Here is a 17833-nt window from a genome sequence, read left to right on the forward strand (position 1 = left end):
GGTCCAGTTTAAATGGTAGAATGAGGGTCAGGACTAGGTGTGAACGCTATGGTGTTTTCCTCTGCTGACTGTTTTAAAATCCTAGGATTTGCACAAAAGCAGAAAGATTAAGACCGTGCATTACAGAGTGCCACAGGGGTGGGACGTGCTCTCACGTTTACAGGGTTGTTAGGTTAACGCAGCTTTCGAAATGCAATTTTTAATGTAATATTATTATTATATGACACACACACACCCTCCCTCTCTAAATTAAATTCTAACATCTCTCCCCAGGGCATCAGACATGTGGATCACTTTGGCTTCATCTGCAGAGAGTCTTCAGAGAGCGGGACGTGCCAGTTTGTGTGCTATGTGTTCCAGTGTACAGACGAGGCTCTGGTAAAGCTGATGGGTGGCTTGTTTGGGTTGGGTTGGCGGTGTGGAGGTGGGATAAGTGGATAGTTAGTTTGATGGGTGGATGACTGCCTCTTCTCTGAGTGCTCTGGTGCCGGTTGTTCTCTCCAGGTGGATGAGATCATGTTGACTTTAAAGCAGGCGTTCTCCGTGGCCGCCCAGCAGCAGATCTCTCAGACTCACGGCCAGCAGTGTGAAAGCTGCCCGCTGCTCACACTGCACAGAGTGTGTGAAAGGATAGAAGGTGAGCCCTGTATGCACACACACACACGCTACTGTATATGTCTGTGCAGTACAGGATGTGTCACACACACACACACACACACACACACACTGTGTGTTTGACCTTTTTGTTATATTTGCGTGCACACTCATGTTTATGTGGAGGGAGCAAAACAAGCACCTGCCAAGCGCCAATGGCGTGTAGATATCTGTGTTGGTGGGTGAATGATGGCAGTTACTTCACCACTCTGGCATGTAGAATAAACGTGTTCATCTTCAAATAAAAAAAACATCTGATCCTGTTAAACTGGCTTGCCATATCTAGGCGACAGGCAGAGGGGGCAGGGAGGAGAGAGAGACACAGGCAGTCCCTCCATTTTTTGAGATTCTACGATCGCAGAATTCCACATAATTTCTTCAGGATGCTGCATATTTATACAGCGCATAAGTTGTGCATGAAATTGCAGAAGACAAGCCTTGTCATTAAATTCCACTTCTTCTGGCCTCCTGCTGGCGGTATGAAGTTCTGCACAGTCTGTCATCACTCATTCATTGCCACTGCTTCATCTCCCATTCGTTTGGTGTCGCTTGGTAATTACATAGATTGAAGACTACAGTAAAGTTAGCATTTTCTAGGACATTCACTTGACAATGACATTCACAACATAGCTGTCTATAACTGTTATCTGGACTAACTGCACGTTATGTTATTCTGCATTGTATTCAGTTGCGAAATTGAAATTGTCTCATTTCTTAACCCCAGTCAGTAAGTGGTTTACAATGAAATTCAATTACACATAAAGGTAGTATATTACTGATACATGAAAATGATGTTAGGAAAATCATTGTTTAATTTTGGCGGGTAAAAAATATGCCTGGCCGGTAACTTCTTTCATCTACCAGCGACTTTGGCTGGTAGGCCCAAAAGTTAATGTTGTGTATGTGTGTGTGTGTATTTGTGCTTATGCATGTGTGTGTGTCTGAGTGTAGGTGTCCACCCATCCAAAGCCAAGCTTGAACTCCAAAAGCATTTGGCCACACTGGGCAGCCTGCAGCAAACAGCGGTGTTTGGAATCACCATGGTGAGTGCACACAGGACACATCTCAGGACCTTCCATTCACAACACACAATGGTGCAATCATTCAGAAAAGGCTTGTGCTTTTAGGATTACATTTAATTTAAATAGGACAATATTTGATTGGGTCACCACCAGTGTTAATTTTGGCAGCTATTTTAGATTTAGTCTTAGTCTTTAGACGAAAATGCATATTAGTTTTAGTCACTTTTAGTCATTTTTATCCTGCTTAGTTTTAGTCTAGTTTTCGTCGACGAAAACTCAGAACATTTTAGTCTAGTTTTAGTCGACGAAGTCTCATTACATTTTAGTCTAGTTTTAGTCACATTAAACTAAAAATGAAGTCCATCTTATAGTCACATTAAACTCCTTTCCATCCCTTCTCAGGCCCGGGGACCCCTTGTGTTGTGTCTACAACTGCATAATAGTCAAGCTTGCACTACGTAAACTGTGGATGCAATTAGTCTCTAAGATACAGGTCTCCTATGCCTACAGCTGAATTCCAATGAATTCAATGTAAATAATAATTTTAAGGCAATACTTAATTAACAGTATTATCATTAAAATATAAGAGAATATCAAGTCTAGATTTTGAAGATTCAAATGATCTGATAACACAATACAACTACTATGCCTACCTGGCCTTAGTTAAATCAACCACATATCCTCCATATGAATTGCTGTGCAATCTGATAACCAACATACAGTATTTAGCTAGACGGATAGTTTGAGAGTTGAAAGTAGTGCTAATAACAATTGCATAAATAGACAAGGATATGTAAACCAATCACATATTCATTTATTTTTTCTTGATTAATGTCATGCGTTGCCTGTCCTATAGTCCATTCTGCAATGTGTTTACTAGCTAGTTATCGATAGCTAGTATAACTTAGCTATGCTACCTCATAGTTAGCCAACGTTAGCTAGCTAAAAGTTTTGGAACTCATTTGCCAAGCCAAACGGGAGGTTTCAATCGAAAATGACTAGCTAGTTATCCAAGCTGACACAACCTATACACTCGACTGCCCCTTTGAAGTTAACTTAACGTTGGCTAATATATTCGAATAACTAGTTAACATTAGCTAATTATCATTGACAGTTACTAGCTAATTTACCTTGGCATAAATGGCAGGGTTGTCTTGTGCGCTTTCAGGTGCCTCTTGTTGTGTTCTTCCCATGTATTTTGAAGCCACACGGTTTCTCTCCAGTTATTGCGGTGCATTGTGTTTTATTTTCTGTCAAGTTATAATTTAAGACTGTCCAGATATCTATTCTTATTTGTCTTCCAGTACCGAGTGCTTGAACTTCAGCCATCATAACGTTAAGCCATAGGGCGTCACTTGCATGTCTGGCCATCTCAGAGAGTGGAGGAGGGATAGATACAGGACCTGGCAACATTCAACCAATGATGTGCATACAAGTTTAGAAAAAAAAAAACAATTGTGACTTAGTCAACCACCAACATTTTCGTCTCGTCTCGTCTCGTCAACGAAAGTTAAAATAGATTTAGTCATAGTTTTTATTTATAAAGATCCGTTTTCGTCACGTCTTAGTCTCGTCTTAGTCACGGGAAAAAGGTCGTTAACGAATATTTTTCGTCATAGTTTTCGTCAACGAAATTAACACTGGTCACCACATGCACCCAGTTCACCTTTCTGTTTACCTCAAGGTAATCCAGTGTTACTTGTCATGCATTCTGAGATTTAACAAAAGTAATTTTCCACAGTCTTCATCGATCTGTATTTGTTTCACAGCCAGTTAATGCTTGAAAGCGTTAGTTGGATTAATTAATGATCACATTCTAGACAGACCTGGTGTCAGATTCAGTGAATTGGGGAGAGATTAGAGAAGGGCTATTTAGCTGATGGTATTTGACTAGATCCAGCTCTTGAATAGGACTTAACTGATCACTGACTATCAGCACTGAGCACAATATGTGTTAAAATGCTGGATCAGTTGTTGTTTTTTGGTTTTATTTCACTTTCCATTTCGCCTGCTTATCTCAATTTCACATTTACTCCGACCTCTTTATGCATATTGTTAAATTCTTGATAAAGTCTACAGCTCAAATGATATTGTTCTGTGAACCGAGAATTACAACACCAGCATTCATTTAGGCCACATTATTGAATATAGGTCTACAGTCTCTCTTCTGTAAGTCACAAAAGATAATGAATTCATGAGATGTTAGATGTCAGCTTAAACTAGGAACCAGATGGAGCAGAACCTGTTCTGTGCAGTCATGTGTAGGGCTTTCTCAGGTGACTGAATTTAGACATTTTCTTTACTCTTTACTACATAGTGCATAGCGTTGGAACGACCGGTATGTTTATCTGTCCTTCACATGACCATATACCATGAAGATTAGTTTTAAGATCATCCCAACACTAGTTGCCTATAAAATCATACTTCAAAGAGGGATACTGTCTCTTTAACGTTCCATATCCTCATACTCTGACCTAAGTAGGAAGTTAGTCATTGACTTCCTATTAGCTATGCTAATCCACAACAACAGAAACAGCTAAGCTGCTCTCTGATGTGGTACAGTAGAGGTAAAGCCAGCTGACAGCTGTTGGACTAGGGTTGTTCCCGTTTGTGTTGACTGGTCCAACACGCGCTTATTTGTAGATGCCAACTCTTCACAGGTTAAGAGGGAAATCATTTTAGACATTGCAGGAATCACTTATCAGGCCAGTCATTCACTTTAGTTTGCAGAGTTTTCAGGCACATGCAGACAACAAAAGTAGATTTAGTTTGGAAACCTTCCACAACCTCCAGGAAAACTAGTCCGGTAGCGTAGGCTCTTGGAGGCCACCCAGTGGTGATATAGTGCAATTGCACAAAAGAGGGGAAAGGGAAATGTACACATTTCCGTGCAGTTGTCAGGAGTTTGTTGTGTGTGTGTGTTCCAGAAAGCGGGACCTAAGTCAGACCGGGAGGAGAATGAGTTGCTGGTGTCATGGCTGAGGAGATGGTATGAGGAGAAACAGAGGAGTCACACACACACGTATAACAAACAGGTACAAACATGGAAACAAGGTAAAGAGGTACATGCATGCACTGGTGAATACAATCGTGGATACATATTTTGCAAATCAATTATAAACCTCCTGAATTGTGTGTGTGTGTGTGTGTGTGTGTGTTGTGTTTGTATAGAGTGCAGTGGGAGAGGAGAGAGGAGACGCCGGGTTGAGTGGCAGCAGGGTGCGTTTGGAACAGCTGACGAGTCGTGCTAAGAGGTCTTTAACAGAGTCACTGGAGGGCATTTGGAAGGTGCGTTTGTGCATGAGTGAGGGCAAGACATGCGCCCCATCACCACCACAGCATGTACATTCAAACATCACTAGTCGCTGTCCATGTACCCTGTGGTATTAGTTTATGGCTGTTGTTTACTGTCACTACTTGCTTGTTTACTTTTTAAGGCATCTGTCTTGCAACCTAGAGATGGCCAGAAAGTTGAAGAATAATTTGTGTTAATCTATAACCGTTTTTAAACTGGTTTTATTTTTTCAAGTACCTTGAGTTAAGTACTCAGATTGTTGAAGGTGTCTATTGTGACATCCAGACCTCCCCACCATGCTTTCTGCACAGTGTGCAATGTCAATATTGACATCAGTCACCAAGGAGCAACCGGTAACGAACACAGTATGATGCATATTATCAGAGAATCATAGGCCTACCTGTCAAGTGTGAACATGTCCGATGTTCTCAAGTTCATGCTCGAAGTCCGCGACAGCCTTCTACAGTGTCCACACATAGGCCTACGCACAGCTCTTGTCATGTGTAATAGGATATATGATTCTACTAATAATAGGCTAATGATAATAGCCTAATAAAACTGACTAGAATTTAATTAAATGATAAAAAAGCAAACACAGCGCTATCATTTGGTCTTAGCAGTTGTCTAGTCCTGGTATCACATCATGTCATTGGGCTTGCATTCAAACGTCAGACGTGGGGAGAAAAAAAAACTGTGATGAAACATGACACTTGACAGGTATGAGGCCGTGTTAAATATGTCAAAAAAAAATACAACATGACCATTGTTTGAGAAGGTCCTAAGTAGCCTAGAGTGAAATTGAATAGGCCTGCTGCGTATTGCGCAGAGAAAGTTTTTATTAGGCTACGAATTTGTTGTCACAGTTATCACTTATAACAGTAGCCTATCACAGATAACAGTCATCACTTGTTATCACAGTCTTTTTTTTCTTTCATTAGGCCTACTAAAGTTGTTCAGAACTGTATTATTTATTAGCTCAGATGCCGTCTATTGGTTCAAACGTGCAACAGCTTAATAGCTAATAAAATGAAGGCCACAAAATCTTGGACAGGACAACAAATAAATAAATAAGATCTTTCTTATAAATAATGTATTTATATCTAGAAGAGCTAGAGACAAGCCAACATGAATTTCTCTATTCATAATGGTTACGTTACCTCCATTCTCAGTTAGACCAATTTCTGTTCTGAAAATAAATCGGGTGTCTTTTATATAATGTATATAATATAATGTATAATATATATAATGTGTATTGTGTTATGTGCGCACTTACATGATCTGACACTGAACCCCCGGCGCGCCGCAGCGTTTTTTAGCGCTGTGTTGAATTGGGTGTCGAAGATTTCACTGGTATTGGTAGTACATTTCTGGTATTGTGACATCCCTCTTCCAAACAAAACCATGATAGTAGTTATCTTATGTGTAGTTGTTGAACATATCTAGGACACTTTTTGCTGAAGGAATCATCAAATTTATCATGACTGGTGTGAGGAGGAAGATTGTCAATTGAAGTTACTATTATGAGAATAAAGCAGAGCTATGAAGCTGAAAACTATGTCTATGATGGCATTTGTTTCATATTATGAGTAAATACGCTGGCACACAATATATTTATAGGATGTGTCATCAGTAGAGTAGAAATTATGAACAACAGTTTGGTGGGAATGGGCAGCTATAAAAATAGGGTTTCTGCAAATGGATCAGGTAGAAAAACTGCAGTAGCATCCCACAGTGCAGATAGTCCAAAACTGCAGTAGCATCCCACAGTGCAGATAGTCCAAAACTGCAGTAGCATCCCACAGTGCAGATAGTCCAAAACTGCAGTAGCATCCCACAGTGCAGATAGTCCAAAGCAGGTGGGGAAGAAGAGAGACAACCATGACTACGAATCCATATTAAGGTTAGGGAAGAAACTGGGATACGAACCCTGGTCCCTTTTGTGGCCTCTGCATTAGCATCAACAGCATAGGACAATATGATATAGAGAGAGAAAGAGAGGCAGAGGGAGAGGTTGCCGTGCATGGTGTAAGGGAAGTAGATTGCGATGAGATAGTTGAAGATTCCAATGATTCCAAAGTGCAATTGCTTGTGTCCAAAGCGTCATGGGAGACTTTCTCATGTGTGACATCATTTACGTGGAACATGGATGTCTTTGCACAGACACACCCAGATGTGATCTTTTTAACAGTTTGAAAGCTTGCTGTGCAGAGCTGTGTATGCACAAATAATAGTAGACAAGTCTCAATAGTTTACAGCAGTGTTATCATGTAGATGTTGTTCATGGATACTCAAGGTGGCTTAGATTATACATGTAGTATGTTGCTGAATGCATGATTGATTGATTGATATAAATTGATGAATCTATTCTGAATGTATGCATGCATATGTGCATGTGATTTACAGAGTGTCTCTATGTGTCCTCCTGCTCAGGGCAAGTCTAAAGGTCAAAGTGAAGGAGATTCCAGCTCCTCTGATTCTACGCTCAATAGTAGCATCAAGGTAACACACAATGAACATACACACTGTGTCAATCTCTCCGTACCTGAAACATCCAAACTCTCTCCTGTATTTCTGTAAATGGGTGTCATTTTGAATTAAACCCAGACAAATTGTACCTAGTGAAATACACTGTGTGTGATGAGGTTTATCTCACAACGCTGCCTCGTGTTGTTCTGTCAGGATCCGTCACTGGACGACCCCTTGTGCTCCCCTCTCCCACTGTCCAGCCCGCTGCGCTCCCATAACTCCACAGGAGACCTGAAGCTGGAGGCCTGCTCTCCCCTGCAGGAGACGCAGCCGCCAGCGTTCCGCCGAAGGGCCAGCACCATCAGCCACTCCCCCACACAGTCCTCCCCCTCGGGGCTCATGGGACCCCCACAGCAGCCTTCAGCCGCCACCAAACCCAAACTGGTCCGACACTACTCCGTCAGCACCGACAGCCCACACCAGAGCAAGTATGAGACTGAGGAGTTTGAGTGTGTTGGGGAAACACAGCGTACTATTTCATGTTTTAATGATCGTGATCATGAATACTGTGGTACTGGATATATAGGACAATACAATACAAAATATTTGTTTTGTGATTTGAATATTATTTATGTTCCGAAGCTGTATAGAGTGAATTTGGCAAACTGTTCAAACTAAATGTAAAAGCAGAATGTAATTTGGAATATGATAATAAGTATGATGTATTGGAGTATGTGTTATTGAAAACACATTTAGAATCAATTCATGGCAAGCATTGTGAGAATGGCATGATATTAGTTTGATATCAAACAGCGGGTTGTTGACACCCCTACTGTATGCAGTGGGAGAGAATATAGGTGCTTTTCCACTGCAGGAACTCGTGACACTTCCCAGGTGGTGCTCACGTTTACAGGAATCACACCCTAATCGGCCCTTTCAGCCTCAATTTCGGTGCAGGAACTTTGGACCTACAACTAGTGACGTAGTCTAATATTTAGCCCTTCAGTCGCAAAATCCATTCCGAGCATTAGGTATTTCTCCAGCGGCAGCACCAACATTTAACTGTTAAACCAGTGAATTTCTAGATATCCTTAGGATTAGGCTCCCCTAAAACGACCCGCAAGTTCCTGCAGTGGAAAGGTGTCTTATGTGAATGGTTTTTATCACATGATGAATCAGTCAGTACTATCTGTCGGTACTATCAGAGCCATACTATCTTGGCATACTTTAATTAGATTAGCACTCCACTGCCTCCCTCATCTCCTGTGCTGATTCTTCCAGTGACGTTCTCTCCTGCTGGCTTTCATTCAGCCCTGCTTCTCCGTCTCCATCTTCTCTTCTCCTTCTCTTTTTTTGTTACTGTGCTAGGTCGTTGTCGCATGTTGATGTCACAAGCACTTCCTCTTCCTCTCCTTCCTCCTGTTCCTCATTTCATTTTGCAAAGTCAGTCAAGCTGGCAGTTCCCGCGGGTGACACACTTGTACCCCGCACACCCAAACGCAGGTGCGTCTCTCTCTCTTCTTTTCCTTCTTTCTCTACCACCCTCTCCACTCCACTCACATAATGACTGCGGCATGATTTGTCATAGACATGAGATGTCTCGTTAACTCCCATGCAACGTATGAATATGTTGCTTATTGTTTGTCTATCTCTTATCATTCTTGTGTGCTTTTCATAGTTTCCCCTGTCTTTCTTCTCCTTCTCTTGTTTCCAATAAGCCAATTCTGTGTTTTTTCCCTCGTGCTCTGTCTGTCTCAGTCTGAGTGGCTTTAGAGTGAGGCTCCGCTCCTCCTCCTCCGTGCCAAACTTCCTGAAGTTGTTGGCTCCTGTAGAGGAGAATGAAGATGACCTCCAGAAACTGAGGTATCGAGAGAGAGAGAGAGAGGGAGGGAGGGAGAGCGAGCGAGAGAGAGAGAGAGAGAGAGAGATGGGTATTCATCAAGGGATTCCTGTTGTGGCTTTTATGGTGTTGATGGTACTGGAGTAGCGTATTCCAGGCAAACCTCCTGAGAAACCCTTGGCTGAATTGCCAGTGAAGAAGAACAGCATTAAAGCTTACTGTATAAAAGGCTAGCAATATTGAATGCTTTTGTGGTAGAAACAGTACTTAAATGTGTCAATATGGCTTTCATCTAATGTGTACACTTCTCCCTGTATGTGTGTGTGTGTGTGTGTGTGTGTGTGTGTGTGTGTGTGTGTGTGTGTGTGTGTGTGTGTCATGTAGTGATGTGGCTGCTCTCTCCAGTCCTGGGGCAGTGTGTGTGGTTGGCGAGGACAGTCCAGTGCGATCCCACAGGTACTCTTGGAGGCAGCAGATCTTCCTGAGAGTGGCCACTCCACAGAAGACCACAGACCCTGCAGGTTGGACACACAATAGCACACATTAAGATTGATCTCACTGTAGATTAGGTGTCCTTGTGTAAGAAATTGGCTTCAACTTAGAAACTCTAATTATTAAACATTATTTCGAGACACTGTAGAGGTGCAACTTGAAAACACACGGCAAACAATTTCCTTATTTCCCTCAACTTTTAAGGACAAACTTCACAAACCTTAGCAAACATTTTCAATACTTTGTCCAACAGAAAAAGTCGGCCTTCAAACCATGCCCATATGCCATACGCAACAAACAACAAACGACAAACAAACTAAAAAAACGAAACTAAAAAAACTCCTCTTCTCTTGCCAAAAATCAAAGTACCGTATATTCCAATGAATTTCACAAGTAGTCAAGACAGAGAGGATTTATTCCATTTAACTGGCCTCAGGCTCCTTTCAGAATTCCTCCAGTATTCCTGGCACACGAAATGGCTTCTTCACTTGCACTCGAGATCTCAGGTGTTCCACACGTGCACTCACTCCCTGTTTCCTCAGATGGGCTCTGTTTTATGTCAACTTAAAAGTACTACTTCCTGTATATGATCAGTAACATTCCTGATCACCATTATACCTAGGGATGAATGAGAAATACAATTACACAGAAAAATAAGAATACAACTATGCAGAAAATAAAGAATAGACCGTCACCATATCCAGTACAATAATTAGAAAAATGCGGATTTCCCATTTGAATTCTCTCTAGACTCCCCCTCCTGTACCTCAACAGTTTAGTGGAAACTCTGTTACTTACTGGGGTCTTTTGTGAGGGCGTTTAAATCATAATTAATCTGTGGCGGTGCCACACTTGTACTTGAATGGATATTCCGCCATAAAGCAAACAATCATTAACACTGCACTGAACTTTCGCAAATTTAGAAGAGTTGACGATTTGTAGCTATTGTTGTTAATTTCACTTATAGGCTAACTTTGTTATTTGTGTAACAAAAGTGTAGATCTGACACCCAAGCATTCACTCAAAGTCATATCAAGCAGGTGCACTCAAGCAGGATAAATGCCCCTTTAAGGTGCCCTTGAGGCACTTTCCCAACCCTTTGTAAATGTCACTGAACATGCTGAGGACATGTACAGTCGTAACCACTGTGAACCATGTCACGTGGAAGTCTATAATGAGACATTCATTAATAAGTGTAAGACGCTGCATATCGTTTTTTGGCCAGACTCAGCCCTCAGAGTATTGTATTGCCCTGTGATTCGTTCTTAAACTATTACAAATAAAGAAACACAGATGACGTTCATGATTACTGAATTGAAAGCAGGCCCCCATTACTTCACACTCACCTGAAACAACTGCTCACTATTCAAAGTTTTGAGTCTTCAATTGGTATTGTTTTTCTTTAACCAATCCCCACTCTGTACCTGTTAAATAGTCCTGCTGCTCACTCTTCAGGCTTGATTGAACATGTCCTGTCCTTAAACACAATCTGATGGTTTACGAGGTAATTGAAGTCTTGGTTATAACAGTGTAAAAGAACAAATTATTCTCATTCTGTGTCTGTAAGAATGATTGTTTGTGTACACTTAGAATTTGCATGTTGGTCTCCTCTTCGACTCCTCTTTAAAAACATCAGTTCAGTTTTTCAAGCTTTATCTTAAGGAAGAATTGTTGTGTTAAGAACAACGATAATTATTAATCGAATTGTGAAATGATCGTTAATACAATGATGTAAAATGAACACAGCGCTGTGAACTGTCACATGGTGTTCATATGCATAGGCACAAGTTCAGGATGTATAGTTCACCCTGTTCCTTTTTTAGCCTGTTGTGATGTAAGACATGATGCAAGCATGGGTTCAGGTCCGTTCAGACTTGAGTGGAAAGTCAAGTTTCCAATGAAAAGGCTTGATTGAGGCTGAGTGACAGCTAAATCCTATGTGTTTCCAAGAATAGAATTAGGAACATAATTCCAAACTGTAATTCCTATGAATATGATAGTTTCAATGTGTGTGTGTGTGTGTGTGTGTGTGTGTGTGAGTGAGTTTGGGTGTGGTTGAGTATTCATTGTGTGCGAGTAGGTTGTGCCCAGTCATGTTGACCTAGTTGGAGTGGTGTTTTTTCACTGGGCGTTGGTTGGTGGGACTGGTTGTTTGAAGAGGATGGGACGTGGTATTTATGTCGGTGCCTACTTACGTCAGCGGCGCCCTTTGTGTGATCGCTGTTGCATTACTGTTTTACATGGAGGAGTGTGTGTGTGTATTTTGTTCATTGCAGAGCGAAACTATGAAATACACCAGAGTTGGTTGGTTTCTTTGTTTTTCGGAGGCATCTTGTCCTTCACATGCTTATGTCACCACCATGACTCTCCCGGGTCCTCTGTCCTCACCATTGAACTATGTTTGCTTAGAGATGCTAAGAGTGTGACGTAAAGAGAAGGAGAAACAGAGGGGATTATAAATGGGAGCATGAACACCGCCCAAAGAGGTTGCTATGTTATATTGAATGTTAACAGGGTTGATATGAGAGTAGGGACCTGTGTTTATTCAGACCAGCAGAGTGTGTGTGTGTGTGTGTCTGTGTGTGTGTGTGAAGCTAGTTAGAAAAAGGAAGTGTGTGTAGCTAGTTAGAAAAATGTAGTTTGACGTATTCTAGATATACGGATTGTAGCTGCAAGACATAACTACAGATCTCTCACTAGATACCACCCCCCCCCCCCCCCACACCATCTGTGTGTGTGTGTGTGTGTGTGTGCACTGAGAGAACACTGTTTGCTCAGTGAGTAAGTGTTTTCAGTAGAACTTGAAACGGTAGTGTGTGCTTGTGGCTTGTCAGTGTGTCAGAACATGTTTAAACACCCTTTCACATATAACCTTGGACTTACTGAGCCAAACATGATGATGAAACATCAGTTAATTTCCTGTTCACAGAAAATACTGTCACATACAGAACATACACAAAGGATTCTTACTTGACTACTTTATTTCGCACACCATCGGACGTCCACCGTCCTTAACAGGCTGTTTTGAACCAACTCTGGTCTTTAAGATCGGAATAATGCTGTGAAAAACTGTGTTTTAAGGGCTGATGCCAAATATTTCATATTTAATTAGTGGAGAAGCTTATCAACCTGACCATGTCAGTCCTGTTACTGTCTTTGCACTCTGCTCATTGTGTGCAGCACCCATGAATGTACATGTTCAGCTAGGAATAAAGTGTCATTTATGAGAAGGAGTTTAATATTGTGTGAGGACATGTGCTTTTAAGTGTATGAATGCATGCCCACAAGAGCTTTGGCTGTGTGGTTTGTGTGTGTTGGTTTGTGTGCCCACGTGTTTGAGCATCTATAGTGTTGCACAACTGATGTACTTTGCACCAAAACAATATATATATAATCTATGAATGCATGGGTTTGAGTGGGTAAGCTTTGATGTCATTCCTGAGATCCATCACAATGTATGTTTTCTGCCGGATGAATGAGAAATACAATTACACAGAAAAATAAGAATACAACTATGCAGAAAATAAAGAATAGACCGTCACCATATCCAGTACAATAATTAGAAAAATGCGGATTTCCCATTAGAATTCTCTCTAGACTCCCCCAACTTCATACTAACTTCCGTTTAAATCCATTTATTAGAATGAAAATATGTTAAAATATATTACATTACAGTTTAACATTAACATTACAGACCAATCCCGGAAGCACAATTTTATTTTTTTCACTACTCCACATTACTCCATAAAGCACAAAGAGAACAGGTGTGTCGGGTGTGTAATTGGTCTCATAAAAGGAAAAGCCAGCACTAATGACTAGGGCTGAACGATTAATTGCATTTGCGATTTAATCGCGATATGATAGAACGCGATTTTCTAACCGCAACGTTCGCGATTAAAAAACGTGGTCACAAAAAAATAAAAAATAAATTTGTTGTTCTTGTTTCTGTAATGAGCAGTTAAATAAAAATGTAAAATGTGGGAAAGAATATTTTACACTAAATGTATCTAATATTGTGTTGGTCATATTTAAATCATTCATTACGTTTTGTTGGGAAAAAAAGAGGATAAAAAAAAAATCGCATATCGAATCGCAATCGCAATATTTTGGTAAAAAAATCGCAATTAGATTATTTTCCCAAATCGTTCAGCCCTACTAATGACTAACTAACTTATCCATGATGTCACAACTTAAAAACGGCGCTACCTAGTTTCATTTATACCCAAGCCAGCCAGTTGTTAGTAAACTTGGACGTCACTATATTAACTATTAAACACAAGTGACTGAAGCACGAGTAAAGTGATACAACAATGGAATATGGAGTAGTGGATTATGTCCGATATACCACTGTGAAACTCACTTCATTACAGTGTTATGTCACAGAGTTGTACATGTACATGTGTTCTTAATATCTTTGCTCCTTGACTAATTTTCTTCTCCATTCAGACAGAGTAGACTGTGCTCTGGATGTGGGCGGTGCCATGGCCTTGGGAGGCGTGTCTGGGAGTGGGCTCAGTGTTGACGGACAGCTGGGGTCCGTGCCGGAGGAAAGAAGGCGGCGGAGTGGGGCAGAGATAAGAGAGCTGTGGAGGAAGGCCATTCTGCAGCAAATCTTACTGCTGAGAATGGAGAAGGAGAACCAGAAACTACAAGGTAATAGAGATACACATGAACACGCACACAGACAATAGCCAGCAGAAACCACAAAAGGGCACCTCAGTCCATGGTATTCCCCCACCTTTTCCTGTCTGAGATAAACTACCTCTGTGAAATTCTGACACACCCAGTCAGCCACACCCAGTCAGCCACACCCACTCTCCATAAAAAAAGTAGTGAAATTATATGGTTACGGGTGATTTACTTCCTCCATCACAAAAACAACAGCAAGCATTATATAGGTCAGACGCCAGCCCTGCCAGCTCCACTGACCTTTAAAAGGGAGTCTGGCAGCCTTCCAATCCTTTGTTTATACACACCTGTCAATATTTGCCATTTGCCCACCTGTACGGCAGTGTACTTGAGGAAGCTACCCAGCCCTAATTCCTAACCCATGATCCAATCCAAAACGGTCCTAGGTGCTACCTTAAAAATACCAGCTATGCCATCGTGCAAAAACAGTTAGAAAAGGGATGCCGACCTACTGAACTTTGCCTGGAGAATACCCCAAATAGTAGGTTAAGCTAATGCTTTTGCATATTTATCTGAGAAAGTACTGTTTCCAGTTCAGACAGAGATCCTTACAGTGTACATTCTGTGAACACAGTGCACATACTAGCCTTTTCATTTACATGATGACTATAGTCATTCATTTGGTCTTTGCTTGTCCATTTATAATTGGGCTAATCCACACTACAAATAGACAGTTATGACTGTTACATTAATGAGGATTGTTCTTCTCAGATGTTACTATAGTTCTGTTTAAGTTGAATTGAAATCAACAGCCAAGTTTTTCCTCTTTCCCTGAAGTGTTCTTTGCACCTGTGTAGTTGTCTCCAAAAAAAAAAAAAAAAAATGTTTTTTTAAGTCTATTTCAGATGTTTACATTAGCCAAAAAAGTTCTCCACGATTCCTATAAAGAATCGATTAAAGATGTAAATGCTTTTCATTTTGTCAGTGGTAGTGTTAGTTAGTGACCGATTACTTGAAATCCATTTTTTTGGTAGTTTTAAAGGTTCGTGATATATCATCATTTTTTTTTTCAAAAATAGAAATCTTTTGACCACAATTCTCCCAAATGAATGTAACTTACTGTTTGACTACAGTGGACATGTACTATTTATTTTGAGACAGTACTAATGGCGCAACTAAATGTTTGTATGTCTACAGCCTCTGAGAGTGATCTTCAGAGTCGACGGCTGAAGTTGGATTATGAGGAGATCACACCCTGCCTGAAGGATGTTACACTCGTGTGGGAGAGGATGCTGGGCACACCTGGGAGGGCAAAGGTCAAGTTTGACACAGAGAGCATCCACATGGCTGTTGGCCAGGGTACGACAACATTTTGCGCCAGTACAAAGACTGTGGAAGTGTGTGCCAACTCGAATGATAAGTTGTTGTTAAGAACTGCCTCAAGCATTACAAGAACTACTACGGTTATTATTATATGTCAAACATCAGAGCTGTTAATGTGTACATGTACATGTTTTCGTCCCGACCCGTTTGGTACAGGACAATTCATTTCCTGTCACATTTCATTTATGATGGCATCACCCCAATGAGTCAACTAGCGGAACGAGACAAAAACATAACGGGAGGCAAGTCCTCCCCACAGCGTTCTGAGAGCCTCCCACTGCAGATTCAGTCCGTGACAAAGTCATAATAATGATAGAGAGTATTTATGGCTGCGGATATGCAGCCATACTCGGTCGTAGAAAATCATATGGTCATACATTGCCACTACATTGTGCATCCATGTGTGCATTCATTACTGACATTTGTGTTATTAGGGGTCCAAGCTGGAACCCTATTAGCCTTTTTTCACATTTCCAGGTTTCACACTTTCATTGTTACCTTGACCGGATAAAGTAGGTGAGAGCAATCGAGAAATGAAGGGATGCATTTTGTTATTCGCAAGGGAAGCACCTTGGTCTGCGGTCAGCGCTTTTTTGCGGCTGCAGATTATGATATAGGGGGCACTCGGCTAAAGATGGGTGCTGTCCCCAGTCGTTTCAGTTGGAACAAAATCAAAACTAAACACAAACCATCCGTCACAAACTAAGGGTTCCAGATGAGAGAAGCACCAAGGAGCACCAAGGAGCAGGACTACGCAACACCCCCCCCCCCCCCCCCCCCCCCTCTCTGGTAAGCACCGATATGTAACTTATGCCTATGTGAGGGAAGTTTGATCATGCATTACCCTTTAAACACAGCATGTAATGACATACTCTTTTAAGTGACGAGTACTGGACTAGAAAATTACTTGAATGAACATCAGACGGAGAAAAGTTAAGGCGGTTTACTTGTATGCCTATGTATGCTGCTCAGTATCCAGCACAGTATAGCTAACATAAAAACGCATTGCTAACTAAATGAATTAGTTGTCCACATTTACTTAATTAAATGCAACTGTATATCTTTCCTCATTGATAGCCTACTTACAAGCAAACGCTGTCCAAGGCACAAACATTTCAGGAAAGTTTTTAAAGCATGTGAACAACATGTCATACAGATGAACAGTATGTAAATTACTTCCTACTTCAGCTTCACCGCTGACCTCTAGCAAAGAAGTAGTGAAACCGCTATCAAAATAAGAACCGGTGAATGTACGAAAATACTTTTCTATTTTGAATAGACCAACTAGATGGTGATACATTTCTAGAAATATATGCCATGACCCAAGTCGAGGTCTGGGCATTTCTCCCTAGGCCGTAGGCAAACTGATGACATGTTTTGTTTGATACATTATAAAGAAAGAATAATTGTTGTAACATTAGCCTACCCGTAGTTTGATGGTATTCAAAATGATTATGCTGAAAAGATAAGAAAATATCTGTTAACTAGCTTTGACTATCCTGTATGGTATGTTTTACTATTATTTGCTTGACTATTATAACATTAGAATCAAAGGAAATGACAAGCGTATTGAACTGTTTTATTGTTTTATTTTGTAGGTGCGCTCGATGAGGCCCTTGAGTATATTGTGGAGCTGGAAGCCAGGCTGCAGACGATGTCTATGGGGCCAGAGACCATCCTGGGCAGATTGATGTCTATGGGGCCACAGACCATCCTGGGCAGATTGATGTCTATGGGGCCACAGACCATCCTGGGCAGATTGATGCCCATGGGGCCACAGACCATCCTGGGCAGATTGATGTCTATGGGGCCAGAGACCATCCTGGGCAGATTGATGTCTATGGGGCCACAGACCATCCTGGGCAGATTGATGTCTATGGGGCCACAGACCATCCTGGGCAGATTGATGTCTATGGGGCCACAGACCATCCTGGGCAGATTCTGTGTGACCATGAGGTATTACATGAGGTTTCTGGCCTTGGAGGTGTTCCAAGTGTTTTGGGAGTCCCTCTACAAAAAAATATTGTTTACTGGACCAAGGCGCAGAGGATT

At 41.2% G+C, this 17833-nt stretch overlaps 1 protein-coding gene across 3 annotated transcripts in view; it reads left to right on the plus strand.

The window, feature by feature from the left end:
• The window catches only part of tbc1d1 (TBC1 (tre-2/USP6, BUB2, cdc16) domain family, member 1), a 49233-nt gene that overhangs the window by 18991 nt on the left and 12409 nt on the right, over positions 1-17833 (plus strand). The window contains exons 4-15 of one of the 3 annotated variants that reach the window (XM_031560273.2): positions 274-378; positions 505-637; positions 1606-1697; positions 4604-4711; positions 4848-4964; positions 7402-7470; positions 7651-7925; positions 8806-8940; positions 9196-9300; positions 9662-9798; positions 14216-14422; positions 15596-15757. In XM_031560273.2, the coding sequence (XP_031416133.1) occupies positions 274-378; positions 505-637; positions 1606-1697; positions 4604-4711; positions 4848-4964; positions 7402-7470; positions 7651-7925; positions 8806-8940; positions 9196-9300; positions 9662-9798; positions 14216-14422; positions 15596-15757 (1645 nt within the window). The remainder of the gene's footprint in view (positions 1-273; positions 379-504; positions 638-1605; positions 1698-4603; positions 4712-4847; positions 4965-7401; positions 7471-7650; positions 7926-8805; positions 8941-9195; positions 9301-9661; positions 9799-14215; positions 14423-15595; positions 15758-17833) is intronic. The other 2 variants (XM_031560274.2, XM_031560275.2) reach the window with 2 other exon arrangements.

Source organism: Clupea harengus, chromosome 22, assembly GCF_900700415.2.
Source record: "Clupea harengus chromosome 22, Ch_v2.0.2, whole genome shotgun sequence".
Classification (NCBI taxonomy): domain Eukaryota; kingdom Metazoa; phylum Chordata; class Actinopteri; order Clupeiformes; family Clupeidae; genus Clupea; species Clupea harengus.